Source organism: Falco rusticolus, chromosome 4 (assembly GCF_015220075.1).
Source record: "Falco rusticolus isolate bFalRus1 chromosome 4, bFalRus1.pri, whole genome shotgun sequence".
Lineage (NCBI taxonomy): Eukaryota > Metazoa > Chordata > Aves > Falconiformes > Falconidae > Falco > Falco rusticolus.
Window position 1 is genome coordinate 72,421,202 of NC_051190.1, and position 19,086 is coordinate 72,440,287.

General features: G+C 36.1%; 1 protein-coding gene across 3 annotated transcripts in view; it reads right to left on the reverse strand.

Moving 5' to 3' along the window:
• SLC39A12 (solute carrier family 39 member 12) overlaps positions 1–14,930 on the reverse strand; it is a 34,069-nt gene extending 19,139 nt beyond the window's left edge. For 2 of the 3 annotated variants that reach the window (XM_037385365.1, XM_037385364.1), the window contains exons 1-5: positions 13,302–13,586; positions 9,924–10,205; positions 7,360–7,567; positions 4,710–4,912; positions 128–299 (exon numbers count right to left, since the gene is read on the reverse strand). In XM_037385365.1, the coding sequence (XP_037241262.1) occupies positions 128–299; positions 4,710–4,912; positions 7,360–7,567; positions 9,924–10,205; positions 13,302–13,571 (1,135 nt within the window). In that variant the 5' untranslated portion in view covers positions 13,572–13,586. Of the gene's footprint in view, positions 1–127; positions 300–4,709; positions 4,913–7,359; positions 7,568–9,923; positions 10,206–13,301; positions 13,655–14,782 lie in introns of those variants that run through there. The other variant, XM_037385366.1, reaches the window with a different exon arrangement.
• Positions 14,931–19,086: the final 4,156 nt, after the last annotated feature.

A 19,086-nucleotide genomic window follows, 5' to 3' on the forward strand; every position in this document is an offset into this window, starting at 1 on the left:
CAGAGCGTATAAATCTCATCATGTTTTGGTTGAAGTTTATCAGTGAATGAAATGTCTCCAGAAGGTAAGCCCCTGCTCCCTTTTATCTGAATTTTCACAATATTTTCCTGATAGGAACATAACTCACTTTCCAAAGCTGTTGGTGGAAGCTTCGTCTTCTTGGAGTCAGAAAGTTGACATGAACAGCTTAATAGCTGCTGAATAATAGCTGGACTGATTTGCTTGAAATGGTCCTTAGAAATGGAGGAAGAGCTGTTTTTAAAAAATATCTTCACAAGTTCATTGGCAGAGAAACAAACCTATGTAGAAAAGTATACACAGTTACTGATTAAGTTGCATATACCTGCATTTAATGCTGAGGTTAAATATGGAATCTTAGAAGAACACAGGGTTATACAGCCTAGAAAAAAACCCTTGTTTTCCATGTACTTTTTTCTGGTTAAATTACTTCAATTCCTTCTGATTCTTTTTTGTTTTTTCTAGTTACAGCTTGATGCTACTATATATATTTTAGAAAGGACAGCATCTTTGGGATGATGTAGCACAATTTCTATTGAAGCTTGTTAACATTATGAGGATCTGACACAATAATATCTCTAAATATTTTATTGTCATACGTGCTAATAAAATATTTTAATGCTAACACAAATCATATTCTTAGCTATTAATGAAAGACCACATTAATAGCAATAATATTGCTATTTATGTAAGATACTGCCTGTATCAAGACAGTACTGGAATTTGTCCTTGTGCTGCATCTTTAGAAAGATATGGAACTACGTTGGTTTTTAAAATCCTATTAACAATGACATGGCACTTTAAGGTCAGCAAACTAGATGTTAGATAGTCTAAATCTGGTTTAAAGATTAATTAATAATTGTATTATTAGAGGTACTTAAGAATTTCAACTACCTTATGTTGTTAGAAACATCTCTTTGTCAAAAAGAGGAACTTCTTGGGATCGTTTATATTTTGAAAAATTTTCATGAATAATTGGTTTTTCATCTCCAGGATGAAACTTCTTGTGAAAACGTGAGCAGTTAGCATTAGAACAGTTCTAGTGGCAATTTCTGTAAGAACTTTTAAAAAGAATTCCAGATCAAATATACTGTCTTACTTAAAGGAATAAACTTAATTTCCTAATTTCATCTGATTAGCAGGGATTCAATTAGAAAATAAATACTTGTTTCTTTTAAATTAGTATGCACCTGAGAATCAAGGGATTCCTAAATGTTCTTTTTCTAATCACTGAAGCTTAGGTTTCCTTTGAAAGAAATCTACTATTTAAATAAAAAAGTTGTAATTATTAAAAAATTTAAATAACCCAATTAAAAACCAACACCCTCCTGCCTAAGCAAAGTAAAATAGGCCGTGTAGCTCACTACAAAACTGGATGAATTGTGCACTGATACTTTTATTCTGAATACCACATTCAAGTATTCAGGGTAACAGGTGATCTTGCCACCTGGATCTAGTCTGTTCTGCCTCCAAGCAGAAGGGGAGCATGAAGACAATTCAGGAGCTACCGTATTGGAAAAGGCCTTCAGTTTGCCTGTTCTAGGCACCATTTTTCATTCTAGAAGTAGGGAACACCAGGTGGTATCAAGTTGGAAGTCTAGCTTGTGGCTGGCTACGAGTAGCATTCCTCACTGGTCAGTATGGGGACTGGTATTATTTAATGCCTTTACCAATGACCTGAGTGATGGTACAGAGTGCACCACATCACATTAATAGACAAAATCCAGCTGGGACAAGTAGTCAATATGCTGACAGGCATGGCTGCTACTTACAGGGATCTTGACAAGCCAAAGATATGGGCTGACAAGACTTTCATGGAGATGAGCAAAGACAAATTTATTGTGCTTGAAACAGAATAACCTGATGTGTCAATCAATAAAGGCTGGGAAAAACTGACTGGAAGGGAGCTTTACAGAAAAAACCCTCGGAGTCCTGACAGATGACTTAAACATGAATCACCAGTGTGCCCTTGTGGCAATGACAGTTATCTGCATACTGTGCTGCGTTAGCAAGAGCATAGCCAACAGGTACTGGAAAGATTATTGCCCTCCACTCAAGACATAGGAGTCCACATCTGAACTATGTCCAATTTTATAACCAGCAGTACAAGACAGACACTGGCAAACTGAGGGAAGTCCAATGGAGGGCCACCAAGATGGGTAAGGAACTACAGCACATGATGTGCAGCGAGTGGCTGAGGGATCTGGGTTTGTTCAGTTTGAAGAAAATTTTGAGGGGTATCTTAAGTCTTCAACTATCTGATGAGCATTATAGAGAAAACAGAGCCAGAGTCCCCTCAGAGGTCTACACAAAAGGATAAGAGAAAATAGGTATTATATGCAGCAGGCAATATTCCAATTTGCTATAATAAAAATCCCATCAAAATGAGGGCAATAAGTCACAGGTACAGGTTTCCCAGAAAGACTGTGGAATCTCTGTCTTTGGAGACATTCAGAATTCAGCTGGACACAGCCTTGTGAAGCTTGATCTGACTTTGATGCTGGCCTTGTTTTGAGAAGTAGGATAGACAAGGTGAGGTACAGGACTACTGTGAACTTACTTTGTGATTTTTTTTATCAGGAATTTTAAATGAAAAAGCAAGATCTCATCTGGAAATTAAACTGTCTGCCCACACATAAAAAACTTAATTCTTAATGCTTGTTTAGTAAAACATTCTTGTAAGACTTGAGACATGAGGACCTGCATCTTTTCCATTTTTTCCAGTTGCAAGCCCTAGCCTTTTAAGCTTTTTAACATAGGGAGACAGAGTGCTAAGTCTCCATTAGTAAAACAATTACGTGTGTACCCCTGGAGGATGATATGAAGAAACAAGTAAATCTAATTTGCATACTCTTATATGAAAAACCAAATAGATGGATGGATAGGTGATTCTGGTTTCCAAAATCTATGTTTCTTCAATGAGGAATAACTAATTAATACATAGCTATTGTGACATAGTTTAACGGAATTTAATTTTATTGCCTTTATTAGATCATCTGCTACTTGTTTTATATGCATTTTTTTAAATCAGTAGAGACAATGATGACTTAAAAAGAAAGCAGTGACCTTTCTTCTGTGATAATGTTTCAAAATATAATTCCTACCTAAAAACCAAATTACAGATCTTAACGTAGTTAGCAAACAAGCCATAAACGAGTCAATGCCTCATATGTAGTAGCATCTGTTACTAATGGAGAACAATAGCTATCACATATGTGCAGAAAGCAGGAGACAAAATTAGCAACACAACACCAAAACACAAAGCCTTCTAATGGTATGATATGTCAAAGAAAATCAACATAACTCAAAAGAGGAATGGAATAAAACCAAGAAAATAGGAATTACACAGAAGATAAGTTCTTTACTATCCTGATGTTTCTCTGTGATTTTTTTTTCATCTATACAGATTATTTGGCTCTCAGTTTGACTCCCAAGCCTCAGATAACTCCCCTGCACACTTACTTTTTGAGTTACAGTCAGTTTCAGAAGTTCAAGAAATCAAAACCCGTGTTTTATAAATTATTCTACTGCTAGAGAACAACTTTACTTCTTGCACAGATAATACCGCTACTGATTTCTGTCTTTCATAATTTAATATTAACGTGAAACACATTTAAAATGACCTTCATTTAAATTTATTTTGAGATCCCATTAAATGCTGATTAGCATTGTTCTCTTTTGTGGTCAGCTGGAAAGAAATAAATGTATTGGTAGAGTATGTAGTCCAAATGCAATAAAATTACACAGTTAAATATATATCAGAATGGCATTTAACCAGAAGCCATTTGTCTCCACATCACAAAGTGATCACACAGCAAAAGTCAATTATGCATTGCTTATTCTCCTAAATGGAGAAGTAACATTGTCTTTAGATTAACTTAAATTTTAAAGTACTGAAAATTACAGAAACTTATTCTTTGAAGTACATATTTCAAATGTAGATATTATATACAAGGTATATACTTTGAAGTCTCCTTTTTTGTCTAGGGAATGCCTTCCAGGCTCAAGGATGGAAGTCAGTTATCGTCTTAATCACTGTTATAAACAAAATTAATTTATTTTCATATATTTAGGATAACGATAAAATCACCTGCAATGACCTGCTGCCCTTCAAAGCCCTCAAAGACAATACCAGGTAGTAGCTAAAGTTCTGTCTTACAGACTCTGTACTTTATAAAGGAGGCTTCTGGACCCCATAGATGGCTACTAAAAGTGTTTGGAAATGCCTAATTTTCAGTTTACAAAGCCTGTTGAACACAACTTACACAGAAATCTTAATTTACTTTTTTTTTTTCCTTAGTATAGAACCACCTTTCTTTCTACAAGGTCACATAAGGAGCCCTAGAAGTTCTGTAACATAAAAGCACAAGAAATCTCCAATAAATGTGTGAAAACATTGAAGTTATGGTACTACAGTCCTCTGTGTCTTGAAGAAACACCTGATTTCACATAACACCATTCTGTTAGCCCCTCCCGTCTACTTTAACCACACATTCAACACCCATAAAGTTCTTCCCCCAATTAATATTTAAACAAATATAACTATAAAAAGATATTTTTAATGAGTACCTGCATGACTTCTTGAAACCAATAGATTTTATCTCAGAAATAATGTAGTGTTTGCAAACCAATTTCAACATTTATCACTAAAATTCTATGAGCAATACTATAATACCAAAAAATTAATTAACCTGTTCCCAATCTGTGTTACTTTCATAATCTTCAAAATATCCTTTCAGATTGTTTCCTTTCGTATGGTTTCCTTTGACTGGAATATTTCTGGTCCCAATACCTCTGATTGCCATGCTATAACGTCTTCTTTTGTGACTGTGGAATTGCCCATTTACAGTGCAGGTCTTTCTGGCTGTAAGCACATTTAGTAGTTGTTCTAGTTCTAGTAATTCATTAGAAAACAGATACGTTACCATGGGAAAATACACATTTGAAAAGACAAAATTTTAACAATTACTTTTGGGTTTATTAGTTTTAACATTAACTCAACTCCTCATTTTAATACTTTTTTCGCTATTTAGTCTCATATTGTAGGTAATTTCTGCTTACCACTTCTAGAAGTTCAAGACACCTATATAGTCAGCCTTTCCTTCTTTACAGTACCACACTCACATGTTTTGCCTATGACTCTCTCAGAGGAAAACGGATGTGTTGTGACTGAAAGGCAATGCATCTTCCATTTAATCATCAGTCTCTGCCAGTTATCTACAAATTACTGCTAAATAGCTTCACCATTCTTCAATTTTTCCCATGTAAATGGAATATCATGCTAAGGCGCCATGGCCAGGTATTCGGATAGTCCAGAAAGACCAGGAAAACAAGTCCTCTATAGGGTGCCTTGAAAGCAATGTTCAAGATGCTATGCTGCCTTTTGCACTTCAGAAGCTAAACACAGGGCAGTGGATTTTCTTTCTCCTTTGGTAAATCTGGAAGCATGCCTGTTTACAGTAGGAAGTAGGAAGCAGAATGCCAGGATCCCTAATCCAAATCTCAGACATTACAGGGATGTATCCCATGACATAGCTTGAAGGCAATGCGTGTGCCTGTTGATGAAATGCCTGGTTACATGAGGAGGCATGCTCTGTCCTACCTTACCAAGCACCTTCCCTCACCCCTGCATTTTCAAGAGGAAGCCATAGTGGTAATTTTCTGTAAACCTGAGTTTGTCCATTGGAAACAAAAGCAGTCCAGAAATTAATTTCAAAGGAATTCAGATCAATGAGGTTAAGAAAGTTTCAATGTGATAATCCTTTAATGTTGTTATTCAGAAAAATAAAATGGTATAATCTTAATAGTAAATCTTACAAAAAGGCTTGTGATTGTCTGCTTTCTTGTGCAAACAGACCTGAACAGAGTTGAAGCCATATTTGTTTTGTAAATGTAGTCAACTCTAATCATCTTTTCTTCCACACTGCCAGTTCCTTTCTCTTTCCTGCAGTAACTATTAAGAATTTAAATAAATTTATAGGGACATTGAATTAGCTTAGGCTTAAAATACACTTACACTGTAACAAACTGGTTAAGATTTTTTTTTTTTTTTTTTTATTCTCTGAATGACACCCTAACTCCACCAACCCTTGGAACTGTTTCACTGGGGGCTTTGATTTCACCATATGTAGCTATTTAGTAGCACTGTGCCCAGATGGCTCCATCCATTCTTGCCAGTCAATTATTTTAGAAGATCTGGCTCAGCAATTTTAAAGGAAGGGTTTTGCTGCAAAACCAGTTATGCAAGTACAATCTGTGCAAGTTCAGGGGTGAGGATGTTGTTCTTTTTAAAATTATTTCTTTCTGTGGTTCAGTGTACCTCTGTGTAACCTAAGAGTGGTAAAAATGTTTTAACCTGTGCTTAATTCAACTTCTTTCTAACCCATACTTAATGTAACTTTTTAAAGGTGCTTTGAAAAGATTGCAAAGTGTTGCTATTAGCGGCTACCGCAAACATGGGAAAGTAGATGTCTTATAATATCCTTCTAAATCCATAGTGGGCCCCTCAGTCGATGGTTTAGCTTCTTAAGTTGCTAAGCATGCAGAATCTTTTACAGAACCCAACAGCAGCTTCTGAGAGCTCAACACACGTGTCTTCTTTTCTTTATATATATTTTTTTTGGACCACTCTGAACTCTCCTGTACTTCTATTTATTTATGGTTAAGTAACATTTCTGATATGTCTAGTAACAAAGCTCTTGATGAAAATAAACTTTACATATTCCAGGCTTGCTTACTGGGTACTAAAATCAGAAGGTGGGTAGGGAAGCACAAACCATAAAAGTGTTTTTAGGTACAGCAGGCAGATACCAGAGAACATTTGGCCAAAACAGAGTGGCCTGTATCTATTTCATCTCTTCTGGGGGTATGTCTACACTGAGGTGTGAGTGACTGAAGTGTCTAATTTGGCTTCCATACATGAATTATCCCATCTACCCCTAAATGAGTCTTGCAATGTATAAAATTCTGCATAAAGAAGCAATGTAAACGAGGCCCCAGTGAACTCTGCCCTCACACCTAGATTGACACTCTCAGACCTCTCTTGGGTAGTTCAGACCACGCTGAGTGATTAAGTAATAAATTAATGTGACTGTACACATTCAAAAATCTCAGTAACAATTTGTTTTATACCTCTCAGAGAATTATCAAAATAAGGAGTTTATTTTCCAACCTCATTTTTAAATTTAGAAGAGACTACTTAACAACGTTAAAATGAAATGGCATTTAAATAGAAAATTAAGTTTAAAAAGTCTTTTAGACATTATTAGGCATAAATAATTAGGCATAGTTTACATCAATTGTGTGCTGCAAAAGGCAACTAGAGATGAATAAAGAGCTTACCTGTCACTTGGAGCTCAGTGGTACTGTTTAGAGAACTGAAAATATATTTTATAAAGAATTCTGGAGAGGGCAAACTTGCTTTCCCCATACAGACTCCTTGGAGAGCAAGAGTAATGATTAAAGCAGCCAGGCGTGGAAGAGTGTTTTCATCAGCACCATCTCTGTTCATTATATCAGCATTTTTCTCCAGAGTACTCAAATCAACACACTGAAATCAGGAGAAAACAGCATGAAGACAGCCCTGGTCACCTCCATTTAAATAATCAGACTGACAGGAGGACAAACTGGAGAGCACACTTTCACAGACAGCCAGAATAGGAAAAAATACTAAGATTAAAGTTGCAATTGACAGCAGGACAGCAAATGCAAACCAGAGAACATTTTCAGGAGAACAGGCATAGAATAAAAAAGCCTGAAATTTTATGAATGTCCAACAGGGAAGAATTAGAGTTCTTCATTCAGGTTATTTTTGCATAGTGTTATTTTCATGCTGTTTCTATTATTCCTGTGTCCTTTCCAATTGCATCTACATGTACTTCCAGAAAATGGCAGAAAAGGGAGGAATTTTTGTTAAGGCACAAGAAATGAACTCAGATAATACAGACTAGCCTCTGTACCTCAGGCTTCAGAAAGAATTGCCTTATTGTTTTCAGTTCCCAATCTATTAAATGGAATAAATAATCTGTTATGGGGCAGTTATCTGGGGACAACATGGAAAGATATAATTGCAGATAAAGGGTTATTTCCCTGCTGGGTGACCAGTCATGAGCTAGGCAGTCATGTACACCCATGCGTGTGGATGTGTGCAGGTCTGAAGTGAGGAAGGAGGGTACAGCTCTCCCAGTTACATGGAAACTTATCCCTATCTTCTTCTATTTCTTTCCTGTGTATCTTCACAACAAACAGTTGCAGTTTGAGAGAGAAAAAAAAAAGGCAAAAATTATCTGTGTTCATTTGTCTCTTACCCATATTGCCTAAATTTAAAAGTCAACTAGATAAGCCAGTATAGTAAGAATTTATTTTACGTGTATTCATCTCTCTCTCTCTATATATATATATGCCTTAACACTGCAGAGAGGAGGCTGGCATTTATTTTCCTGTCCATTCATTACACATTTAAATTTCCACAACACAAAATTTCATCACTCATTTCAAATAATATATTAGGTGCTATGACTGAGGTTTTAATAAAAAGCCCCCTCTTTTCCCTCATGTCAATGAGTGGTGAAGTCTGTTACTGAACAGGCTTGACAAGTGATTATACTGCTAACAGAAACAAACAGACCACACAGTAAAGCACTTTATGGATTGCTATTCTATCTTGACACGCTAAATACCCACCAATGCCTCTTTACAGTTGCCCAGATACCACTGGAGTTCTTGGAAATCAGCACGTTCACCAAGACTCAGAACCAAAAGTACTGGTCAATGAATAATTTATGATGGGAAACTGTTACACAAAGAACACAGAAGGAGGAACTAGAGGCCCTCAACATTGTGCTGCACAGCCAGGACTCCAAGCCATCTTCTGTTTTTGTAGGAAATGCTCCTATAGTATAGTGTAAATTAAAATCAATGAAATTACTTTTCTTTTGAAAAAGCCAAATTCAAACTTTGCAATAAACCAAATTTAACTGTGTGTTATGAATAGATCTAAGGGGCTTCTCACAGGATGTCAACCTGTACTTTAGGAGTTATCGAATCTGGCAAAATTTCTTTCATCGCCCATTACAAGTAAAACAGTTCTTTAGATTGTGAACTCTAGAACATTGTTTTATTATTTTATAGACCCTACTTGAGATAAGGAATAACAAACAGTGATGAGAAAACTCACTGCATGTTTCCTGACTTAAAAAGGATATTTTTAGCTGAATATACTCAATATGCTGCTTTTTTTCTTTCTTTTCTTTTTTTTTAACTTTAAATTTAAGCTTATCTGTATCAGTCTTCTTACAAGGCACATTAATACTGGTAGATAATTAGTCACAAATGTATGTGTCCCATCTGAAGGAAACCATCATATCTTTGGACAGATTCCTTACTCCATACTGCTTTGGATGGACATGGAAGTGCAGGGCCTGGCAAGCATTTAATTGTGATTAAATGATTCATCATTTCTGTTATACAGCCAGATCAGTTTTGGAGCTGTTCTGCTTTATATCATTTAAATACAATCACTGCTAATAAATACAAAACATGAGAAAGTATTTTCTGTCCTTGAAACCACATGCGAGATCTTGCAGCTACATTGCTATGTTCTTTTCCATCTCCCCTAAGCAGGGCAACTTCATCTAAATCATGTTTCGGGAATGGTCCCCGATATGCACTCTCTCCCTAGCCACATCTTAGCAGATTTTGGAAACGCTAGGTAACACATGCCAAAAGCAGGTCGAGAAGGCTAGTATTAAATAGCATGTACGACAAAAGACCAATGTTCAGCCTGTGCTCTCACACTGTTATTTACCAGTTTTCTGGAAGGCCATGATACTGACACAATTTCTGAACTAGCTTAAAGGCATTATATCAGTAATAAATATGAAGTTATTTTTACTCATTATTTTTACCTCAGTTTCAGAAGTTTTAAAATGTTGCCTTACTGCAGCCAAAATATCTTCAGTTTCATTTCGTGAAAAATAGTAACAATCTTCATCATGTCTTAAACTAAGCATACTCTGCAGATAAAATTTATAGTCCTTATTATTCAAGCTGAATTTTGAAGAACACATATCTCTACGATGAAGAACATAGTAGAGAAGAATAAGAGAAATTCTTTCAAAAACTTCTTCGCTGAGATGGTCTTCTAAACCTCCACCAGCTATTAGTAACAAAGCATCTGCTTCAAGGCACTGTGAAAAAAACAAAAATAAATGGAAATAGAACTGAAGTAACACATTCCCAGTCACGTGCAAATATAATTGGAGAGAACAGAAGAATTCAACTCTATCATTTAAGGGATCAAACCTAAGCCTAGAAAGATGCAGGCTGATGGAATGGCAGGAGGAGGGCGCAGGTAATCCATTGCAGTTCTATTGCTGCAAGATCACCCACTGTGTTTTCCAGAGCCCCTTCTTTTTTGTAACAGATGTCAAGTATCCAAGGGATTTAAGATTTCCTACAAAACAGGACTATCTCTGATCAGTCATTGTAGTGGAAGACTTTCAGTTCTCTATCGTCAACAGATTATATTTCTGGTTATAGATATATTAGATAAAGGCTAGGGCTTTTCATATTGCCACCTGTGCATTCTATATGTGTTTATAATAAGATAAACACAGTATCTGGAATGTAATTAATTCAAGGTACGTAAACAGAAGTTACATTCTGCTCAATGCACTGTTAAGAAACTTATTTGACCCTGAAATTATACACCTATTTTTATTTTTTTCTCAATGAATTCTGTTAACTGGAATAGTTTGGTCCAGCGCAGAGAGCCTGCACAAGGTCTCAACACCATTTAGTTCTCTGTTGCAGTTACAATCAAAACTAGTAGGCCGCAACAAGGCTTTACCATCAGCCATATTCTACTGTCCATGCTCTTTCTCCTTCCTCCAGAGGCCAGACCAAACTACTCCTCCATCCAGCCACCTCTCCCACACTCCTCAGTGGTATTTAACTACTTAGCAGGACGAGCTACAGCTGCACATCATCCATGTCAACCAACCCACTGCCTTCGAGGCAAGGCCACAGCTGCATGTTATCAATGCTAATCAATCCACTGCCTTCATTCCTCTACAGTTCTCCAAATGCATTTCAGAAGGACTGAAATGATATTCTAACCCTGGGCAGGATTTCTATCTGAGCAAGGATTTTTAATACATATCTGCGTGTGTATATATATATAATTCCCTCCATTTTTCTTGATACAAACACACTTTCCAGAAACTTTTGCCAGCTGAAGCAAAACTTAGTTTTAAAATTAGACCAGAAGACTAATAGACTTCTATATCAGGCTACAGGAAATAAGGTACTGAATTCCAGAACAAAGTTAGAAGTTAGTTTTCTGACCACTGCAAGAAATATATGACTTTTTGTGTGCTTAGGTGATAAAGAAGTGTCAGATGCCATTCAATAGCTGCCAGCCCATTCTCAAAGAGTCTTTGGGCCAGTATGTAACAACAAACCCAAAAAGGGTCTATAAAAGTGTTAAACTTCACTGCTTTTAAATACCCATTGGAGTTACGATTAAAAATAATTTTTAAAAAATTTAAAACCAAAGTCATGTGGTATGACTGGAATCTTGGATTTGGAAAGTAAAATGGAGTTTGAAATGAATTAGTTATTCCTAACAAGTACAGGAAAGAAAATGCCAGTCTAAGGCAGGGCTTTCTGTTTCAAGTTTTGACGGTCTTGAAGGATAGCGCTTCTTGCACAGTTTTTGCTACCTTGTCTAACCAAATCTTGTTAAACCACCTTGGAAGATTTCAGCACAGTGCCGTGTGGGCTGCATGTGACTGCAGATGCTGTCTGTCTCTCGTGGATTTTCTACAGAGCGGCACTGGCAGTGCAGGATGTGTGCAGTGTTACTGACACAGCCAGCACTGAGCAGTACTGGAAATGGTGAAAGTTCTGACATTCTTCCCACAGGACATTTCCAAGATGAAGCCTAAACAGAGTGGAAGTCCTGACCAAAGTGAGCCCCAGCTAAGCTTCACTTAGATTTCTTCCATTCAATGACATGGTGGGCATGCTCTCCATGAATACATCACAAATAAAAGAAAAAAATATAGCAATCTAGAGCTGCAAAACAAAGAGGGAGAACAAGAAGGCCTAGACGCCTACTTTGTGAAGTTTAGGACTCTATACCCATTACTGTTTAAAACATTCTCTGCTTTTGATCTGGTACATACCCATTGCCCATACATGCAAAGAGAAAAACTGTACAATCTCCCTCATAAAAATTACCCATTTAGGGACTAACAGGCACCTACATTATTTATATACGAAAATTTCACATTGGGGCTCATATGAAAAATGTGAGCACTTGCAGAAAGGGCCAGTTAAGTGAGTAGCTGTCTACTGCACCAGAGAAAAAGGCTTGGCAGATTGCGAAGAGTAGTACATCATGAAAGCACTTGCCTTTATGACCATCCTCATAATTCTGATAAAAAAGCAACACTCTGCTGTATGTAGGTCACTGAACAATGCCAGGGCTAGAGTAATGTTAATCAAAGCCAAGAATGACCAAGCCCTTTGTAGTTCCTTCCAGCTAAATTGCTCACTTACCACTGTCTCCCTCCTCCCAGGACCTACAGTCTTTACACTTGCTCCTTTCTTTGTCAAATCAGGAATCAGTTCTGAAAATATTCTCAACTCGGCTAGACACCTAAACCTTCTGTGAAGTTTTAACATGGACTATTCCCAGTTTCGATTTAGATTTGTAGATTCATCGTTCTGCCTTTGATTTTCCTTGACCTGAACCACTTATCAAAATCCTCTCTTAAATCTTGAATATTTCAGTGAAGTGGCACAGATATCTGAGACAATCTTTTCTGGGTTTTATTTTTATATACTAAAATCCAGAACAAAAAAAACCACAAAGTGGCAGAACTGGTCCCCAATTTTTACCTAAATCTTTCCACAGTGGAAATCTTCTGTGACCCAAATTCAAGCCCATGCTTTTATAGTTAGATCAGGGTAAAGTAGAAGAATCTTTGTTGAAAACTAAAGACTTGACAACTTTTAAAGGAAAATTATTAGCGTTATGCAACTGAAGCATGGTGCTTTTAAGGAATGCCTGTCATGTTTGGAATGTCTCTTCATGAGCTCAAACAATAAATATTAATAATTCAGAATGAAATTATTAAAGCAGGGATAATTTTTTGCTCAACAACAAACCCTTTACATGTTTAGGTTCCTTATTCAGGAGAGTATCACTCTAATAAATAATTTTAGAACTCACTGACGATCCTGTAAAGATATTCTTCATTAATTGAAGCACTAACCAGATTACAGTCCTCTTGCATGCCATAAATCCGCTGTGGGCACTCAGTTCTCTCCAGTAACATTTTGACCAGTTCTCGTGAGTGGTTCATGTGGAGCTCAGTGTTATCAGCTGAAAGAATGCGTAAAACTTCCATCAGATAGCCTTGGCTGGGAGCATAGCTGCCATCCTGCCCATGCTCTTCCCCAGGCTGTCCTTCAGCAATGAGCACGCTGAATATGAAAGCGGAACATACCACCCCAAGAGCTGGATGCTTGGTCAGAAAACACATCTCCTCTTCCTGCAGTGCGTGATCTGCACTGAATGTTGGATTGTTGTTTGCACTTCACAGCTTAAACTTGAAACCTGAGGAATCTAAATGGTAAAGGGGAAAAAAACCCACCCAACCCTTTAATTAGTGTGAATGCAATATGTTTGAAAGGATTTATTAATTGGTCAGCTAAGCTGATTTGCAGTGACAAGCTGTTTTTGAACAACAGGGAGCCTGTAAGGGCTTTGCAGCCCAGAACAGCAGGAAACTAAGACAAGCATGGCCTTAAAACTTCTGTAGAATTACCAAGAACAAGTTGACTCAAAGTGCCCTTCCCTCCTCATAAAAGTGTATAGCTTTCATTTAACATGTTATTGCATTCACTAATCATCCTTTTCAGTAAGAACAGGAAAATACCATAGCTTTCACTTTCTTTCCATTATGAAACAGGTTTTTAGTAGCAAAAATAGCGGTAAATAAAGATTACTAGTCTGATTCTGATATGAATGTGCAATAATTATATTATACAGCAATGATACAGAGCAGGTTTTATTTTCAAAACATTTTACCAATGTCACCAAACTCCAGCTATACAACACAAGAATGCAAAAAATGTACTTAAAAATGAGTGATATTTTATGATCAGACAAGACTGAAGAGTTACAAAACAGGTCATAATTTCATTCACAGAACTCAGTGAGTATGCAAGACAAACATACCAGAAGCAACAAGTTTAACTCATTACCTCTCAATGCAAGACATTTTGTACTGTAAATCTGTTTTGTCAATATCCTCCCTAACATACCATCGCCTCTGCTTTAGCAATAATCTGTCTCAATATCAAAGCACAAGAAACTTATATAAGAGTTTCACTTCTGTTTTCCACAAAGAGGTTTTAATTTTATTGATGGGCAGATGCTAGCAGGAACATACATTTTCAGATGATAATGCATATGTTAAAACAGCCACACATAAGTTCAGATTCTTTTAATTGCAGTACAATTTTAATTGCAATAATTGCATGTGTGTCTTACTCTAAGCAAAACTCTGCTAATAAAGTATTTAAAATAAAAAAGAACTGCTGAATTCAAATAGGCATTCACTCAGATGAAGGTTAGTATGTTTTTAGGTGTTAGAAAATCTTTGGTGTTTAGATATATTTTACTGTTAGCAGTTAGGAATATGTACCATTGTTATGAGGATGTACTTATTTCTAAACATTATTTTCTTACCTTCTGAAGGGAAAAAAGAATGCTTGTGTATCTAGCTTTGTGGCCTTCTGAATCCTCGGAAGTATTTAGCTGCTGGAAGTCCAATGTTTTTAAAATTCCTTGATGGTGCTCTGGAAGCTGGAGAGGATTAGTTTATTGCTGCCTTGAAAAGTTTTCAGTTGCTATGGAGAGAGCTGCTCTTAAGGTAACAATGGAGGTGGATAGGAATTAGTACATGTTCTTCTTGGCAAGTTCTAAGCATCACGTTATTGAATGTATTTCACATATTTTAGCAGTTATTTTATGTAAACAGTCTCTACTGTATTTTAGCAGTGCAAGATGTATAAATTCTATTGAAGAATGTATTTTATTATGATGGATAATACATATAGGCACTCTGTTTTCTACATTACTACATTATCTGATCAATTCTATAGCAAACCTGAACTTTTTTCATCAAAACATTACTTCTTTTTGCAGATATGAGAACAGAATAGAAACAGAAATCCTTTAAAGCACCTCCATAGAAAAATGGCATTTTTCTTTGTGAAACAGTCCATAGAGAACAGGCTCTTTCATCCCCACTTATTCTGTGCCACATTTGAACCAATTAAAAAAGCTGGGATAGCTCAGACTGCGGTGAAAAAAGTTTTCTTCCACCCACTCAGATTTTCCAGAGTGATGCTGTTACAAAGTCGACATTTACATTACCACGGCAATACAATATTATTGCACTAGAAATCAGTGAAAACTGTCACGACTGACAGATTTCCACAGTGACATGTACACCAGTCATATATATCATTCTCCCACTTTCCAAACCTTCAGTGTGGTAATGAAGAATGTTCAATACAGCTCAACAAATCCTGTGAAGCCGTAAGCCTGTAGTAATAGAAACGTCATAATTCTCTTTAAAGCTAGATTTAGAAAATGTCCTGGGTTCTAAAATGCCAGTAATGTTTCTTATAAGGTGATGAAGTCAAAGAGAACAGCCTTGTTTTAGTAAGGCTGAGAACTGGCAACTGATACTGACAATAATAAAAAGAAATATTAAACTGACAACAGCAGCTTAAGGGAAGTGCAAAATGTAAACGAGGGTTCTCAAAAATACAAAGTACAAGTAAAAGGAAGTGTAACAAACTCTTCTGTGGTCAAGGTTGAGCATTTTAAAAATCAGTACTACTATTAGATAGAGTACAAAAAAACCACTCAAATCTATATCAAATTATCTTTTCTTTTACTTTATAAAATACAAAATATATTTATCAAACATTGCCAAATACTCAACTTAATGCAAACAAGAATTACAGAAATTTTCATCTCAAATTTATTTTTATATGAGTGACTGAAAAGCAGAAACACATGATAATGCACATGTCCTCTAGCTTTTATATAATTTGCTTTGTGAAACAGAGCTAACTATGTCCAGATCTGTTCCACTAATAAAAATAATTCCTCAGATAAAAGAGAGAATAGCTTCCAGCATTTAATCCCAGGGATTGTTCAATCTCCAAATAAACGTAGAATAGGTTTATCTGTATATTATTTGGGTTTTTGTATGTAACTACAAATTGAAACTAAGAATTCACTCTATCCAATTGTGCAAACGTGTTTTTTTGTTTCATTAATTGTTTTGATTTATTGAGAGAAGCTAACATTTAAAAACACCTTTGATGATTTATAACTGTTAAAAGCTGCTGAGAGAAGACCTACATAATAATACTGGCTATAACTTACATGAACATTTATATTACAGAGTAACGGTAAAACAAGGAAATGTACAGTGTATCAAAAAACCAACAAATAATAATTAGTACAGAGTACTATGGCTGGAGAATTCACTTCCCTTTTTAAGACTCAGTGTTGCAGACCTCCTCTGGCTTGAAATGAGTTTCTCAGTGGTGCAAAATCACTGATGGTGACTCAAACCTCAACCTCTGCTTTTACCCTTGACACTGGAGCACTATGTATGCTTTCAGTCATGCCACTGTCATCAAACAATTCTTCTGTCTACACAGCACTTGGATTACTGCTTTTGAAGTAATTGCTAGCATCAACTGCTAAGTTCTTTTTTCAAACCCTTCTGTACAGCATTATTCCTCTGTTACCCACACATCCTGATGCTGTGCCAACTGATAAAATGGGAGAGTGATAGTAACAGAGCTGTGTAGTTAGATGCTTAATAGAAGTTTGCTGATAAGCACAGACAGAAAGAAATCACTGGTACAGTTTAAAGTCTTAAAACCTCCTGAAGCACCTATCACTATTGTTCTCATGTGTTTTAAGTCTCTGTCATTTTGGCTCAAATTCAATTGCATGTCTTTTGGTGATTTTTAATAAAGGAGGAAAAATACCATGCACAATGCTCATAAGCCAGTGACTATTTGCTGTAGAATGATAATATGCATGGAAGAAAGAGTTCTCAGAGCAACTGGAGAACTGGGGTAACTCAAATTGAAGTAGCTTACCATTCTAACATGATGACAGACTGCATATAGCAAAACCAGAGCCATGATTAACTTTCTGATTAAATAAGCAAATGAAACTTTTTTTAAAAAAAATTACATTCTACACTTAAGGACCTTGGCATGACCAAGCAAGGATCTGAGCTCAAGAATTTGCAGAGATAATAAATAATTTTTAATCAGTTTGAATGGTTGCCATGGAGGGATACCTGCAAGAGAGTAACTGATTGCTGGCAGACATAGGTACTTGTCCCAGGAAACCAACAGAAGAAATAAGAAAGAAAGAAGAGTGATAAAAATGGGAACTTCACAAAAGTTATTTTCATTTCATGACTGGATTCATGATCTCAGACAACTGCATATCAAATTTTCTCCACCAAACGCAATATTTTATGACTTAGAGAAAGTAATATTGTAACTTCCATTCTCACTGAATAGGAGTGAAGGCAATTTCCAAATGGCGTAACCAGACATTGAATATAAGGACATGCAGTAAGCCCTCTCTGGTTACAGCATTTTTATTTATTTATTTGGTTTTAACTTTAAGTGAACCAGTAAGACTTACTGCAGCTTCTCTTGTTGTTTGTCCCACCTACGCATCTGCTGCAAGAACAAAACCAAGTTGCTCACTCACAAATGCTATGAATAAGTGCTCTCTGCAATTTACTGGTTTTCAAGGATCAATGAATAAATTACATAGGAATAGGAAAAATCTTTAGAGAACTCACTTTGAGATGACAAGGACATTCCTATGAGCTCTACCAACCTGACAAATGGCTCAATTTTGTTTGTACAGCAGAACGGGAGAGTATGTAGGCATCATTTTAGCAAGACACCCGTTGAACTTCACATCTTTCTGAGAAATGCAGCTATATAACTCTTATTCCTTAAATACTGTATAACTTGTTTTGATGGACTAAGCAAATGCATTTTTTTTGCTCTTTTACTAATCGCAGCAATTATGGCAAATAGAAGAGAATCCTGCAGTATCACAGATTTACTCCATGTTATTAATGTGATGTGTGCACATTGCTATAATTACAGCCATAGATAGGCATATGAAAGGACTACATTTTGCATGTAATTTGTGTAGAATTTCAATATATTTAAAGCATCTTCACCAATGACTTAATGTCAGAGTGCTGTAATAAAACATGTCACTGCTTTAAAATTACCACAGTCTATTCAGCTTCAGTGGTTTCACATGTCAATCCTAACAATATCACATACATTAAGATTACCAATGAATTAAAATAAATGAATGCTATTGAAATTGTCTGAGTTACTTATCTTAACATAGATTTACATATGTCTCTGGAACAAGTCTTATATCAGTTCAGGATTGCAAAATTCACCTGTTAGCTGAAATTTTCCTAAGACCACCTGAAAATCCAGTTACATTAAAATAGAATAGAAAGAACTCATGGATTATTTCCACTGTAAGCCAGTAAAGCCTCTTATGTTTTGCAAATGTAACTTCAGAAGGGCCTTCTCACATATTACGGAATTAATCTGTGACATTTATTGTCCTAAGATATACCTGGCATGAAAGTTTATATGGGTTAACAAAAAGAAGCGTTCATTTGTATGGGAAGTGTGGTCTAAAAGCTCATTAATTGCCCCCATCTTACTATAGACTTCTCCTTCACACAACCTCTCAAGTGCTGACTATCTGGTTGTGTTTCCAAAACAAAAATTGGAATGTGGGAGTAACCATCAAGACTGTTCAACAACATTAATTATTATCATGAACTTAGTCACAGTAGCAGACATGAGCATCTCAGACAAGAAAAAGAGAGGAGGGCTTCAGAAGGATGTATATGATGTTGCTAATCTCTGTCAAAAAACATGGGGAAGACA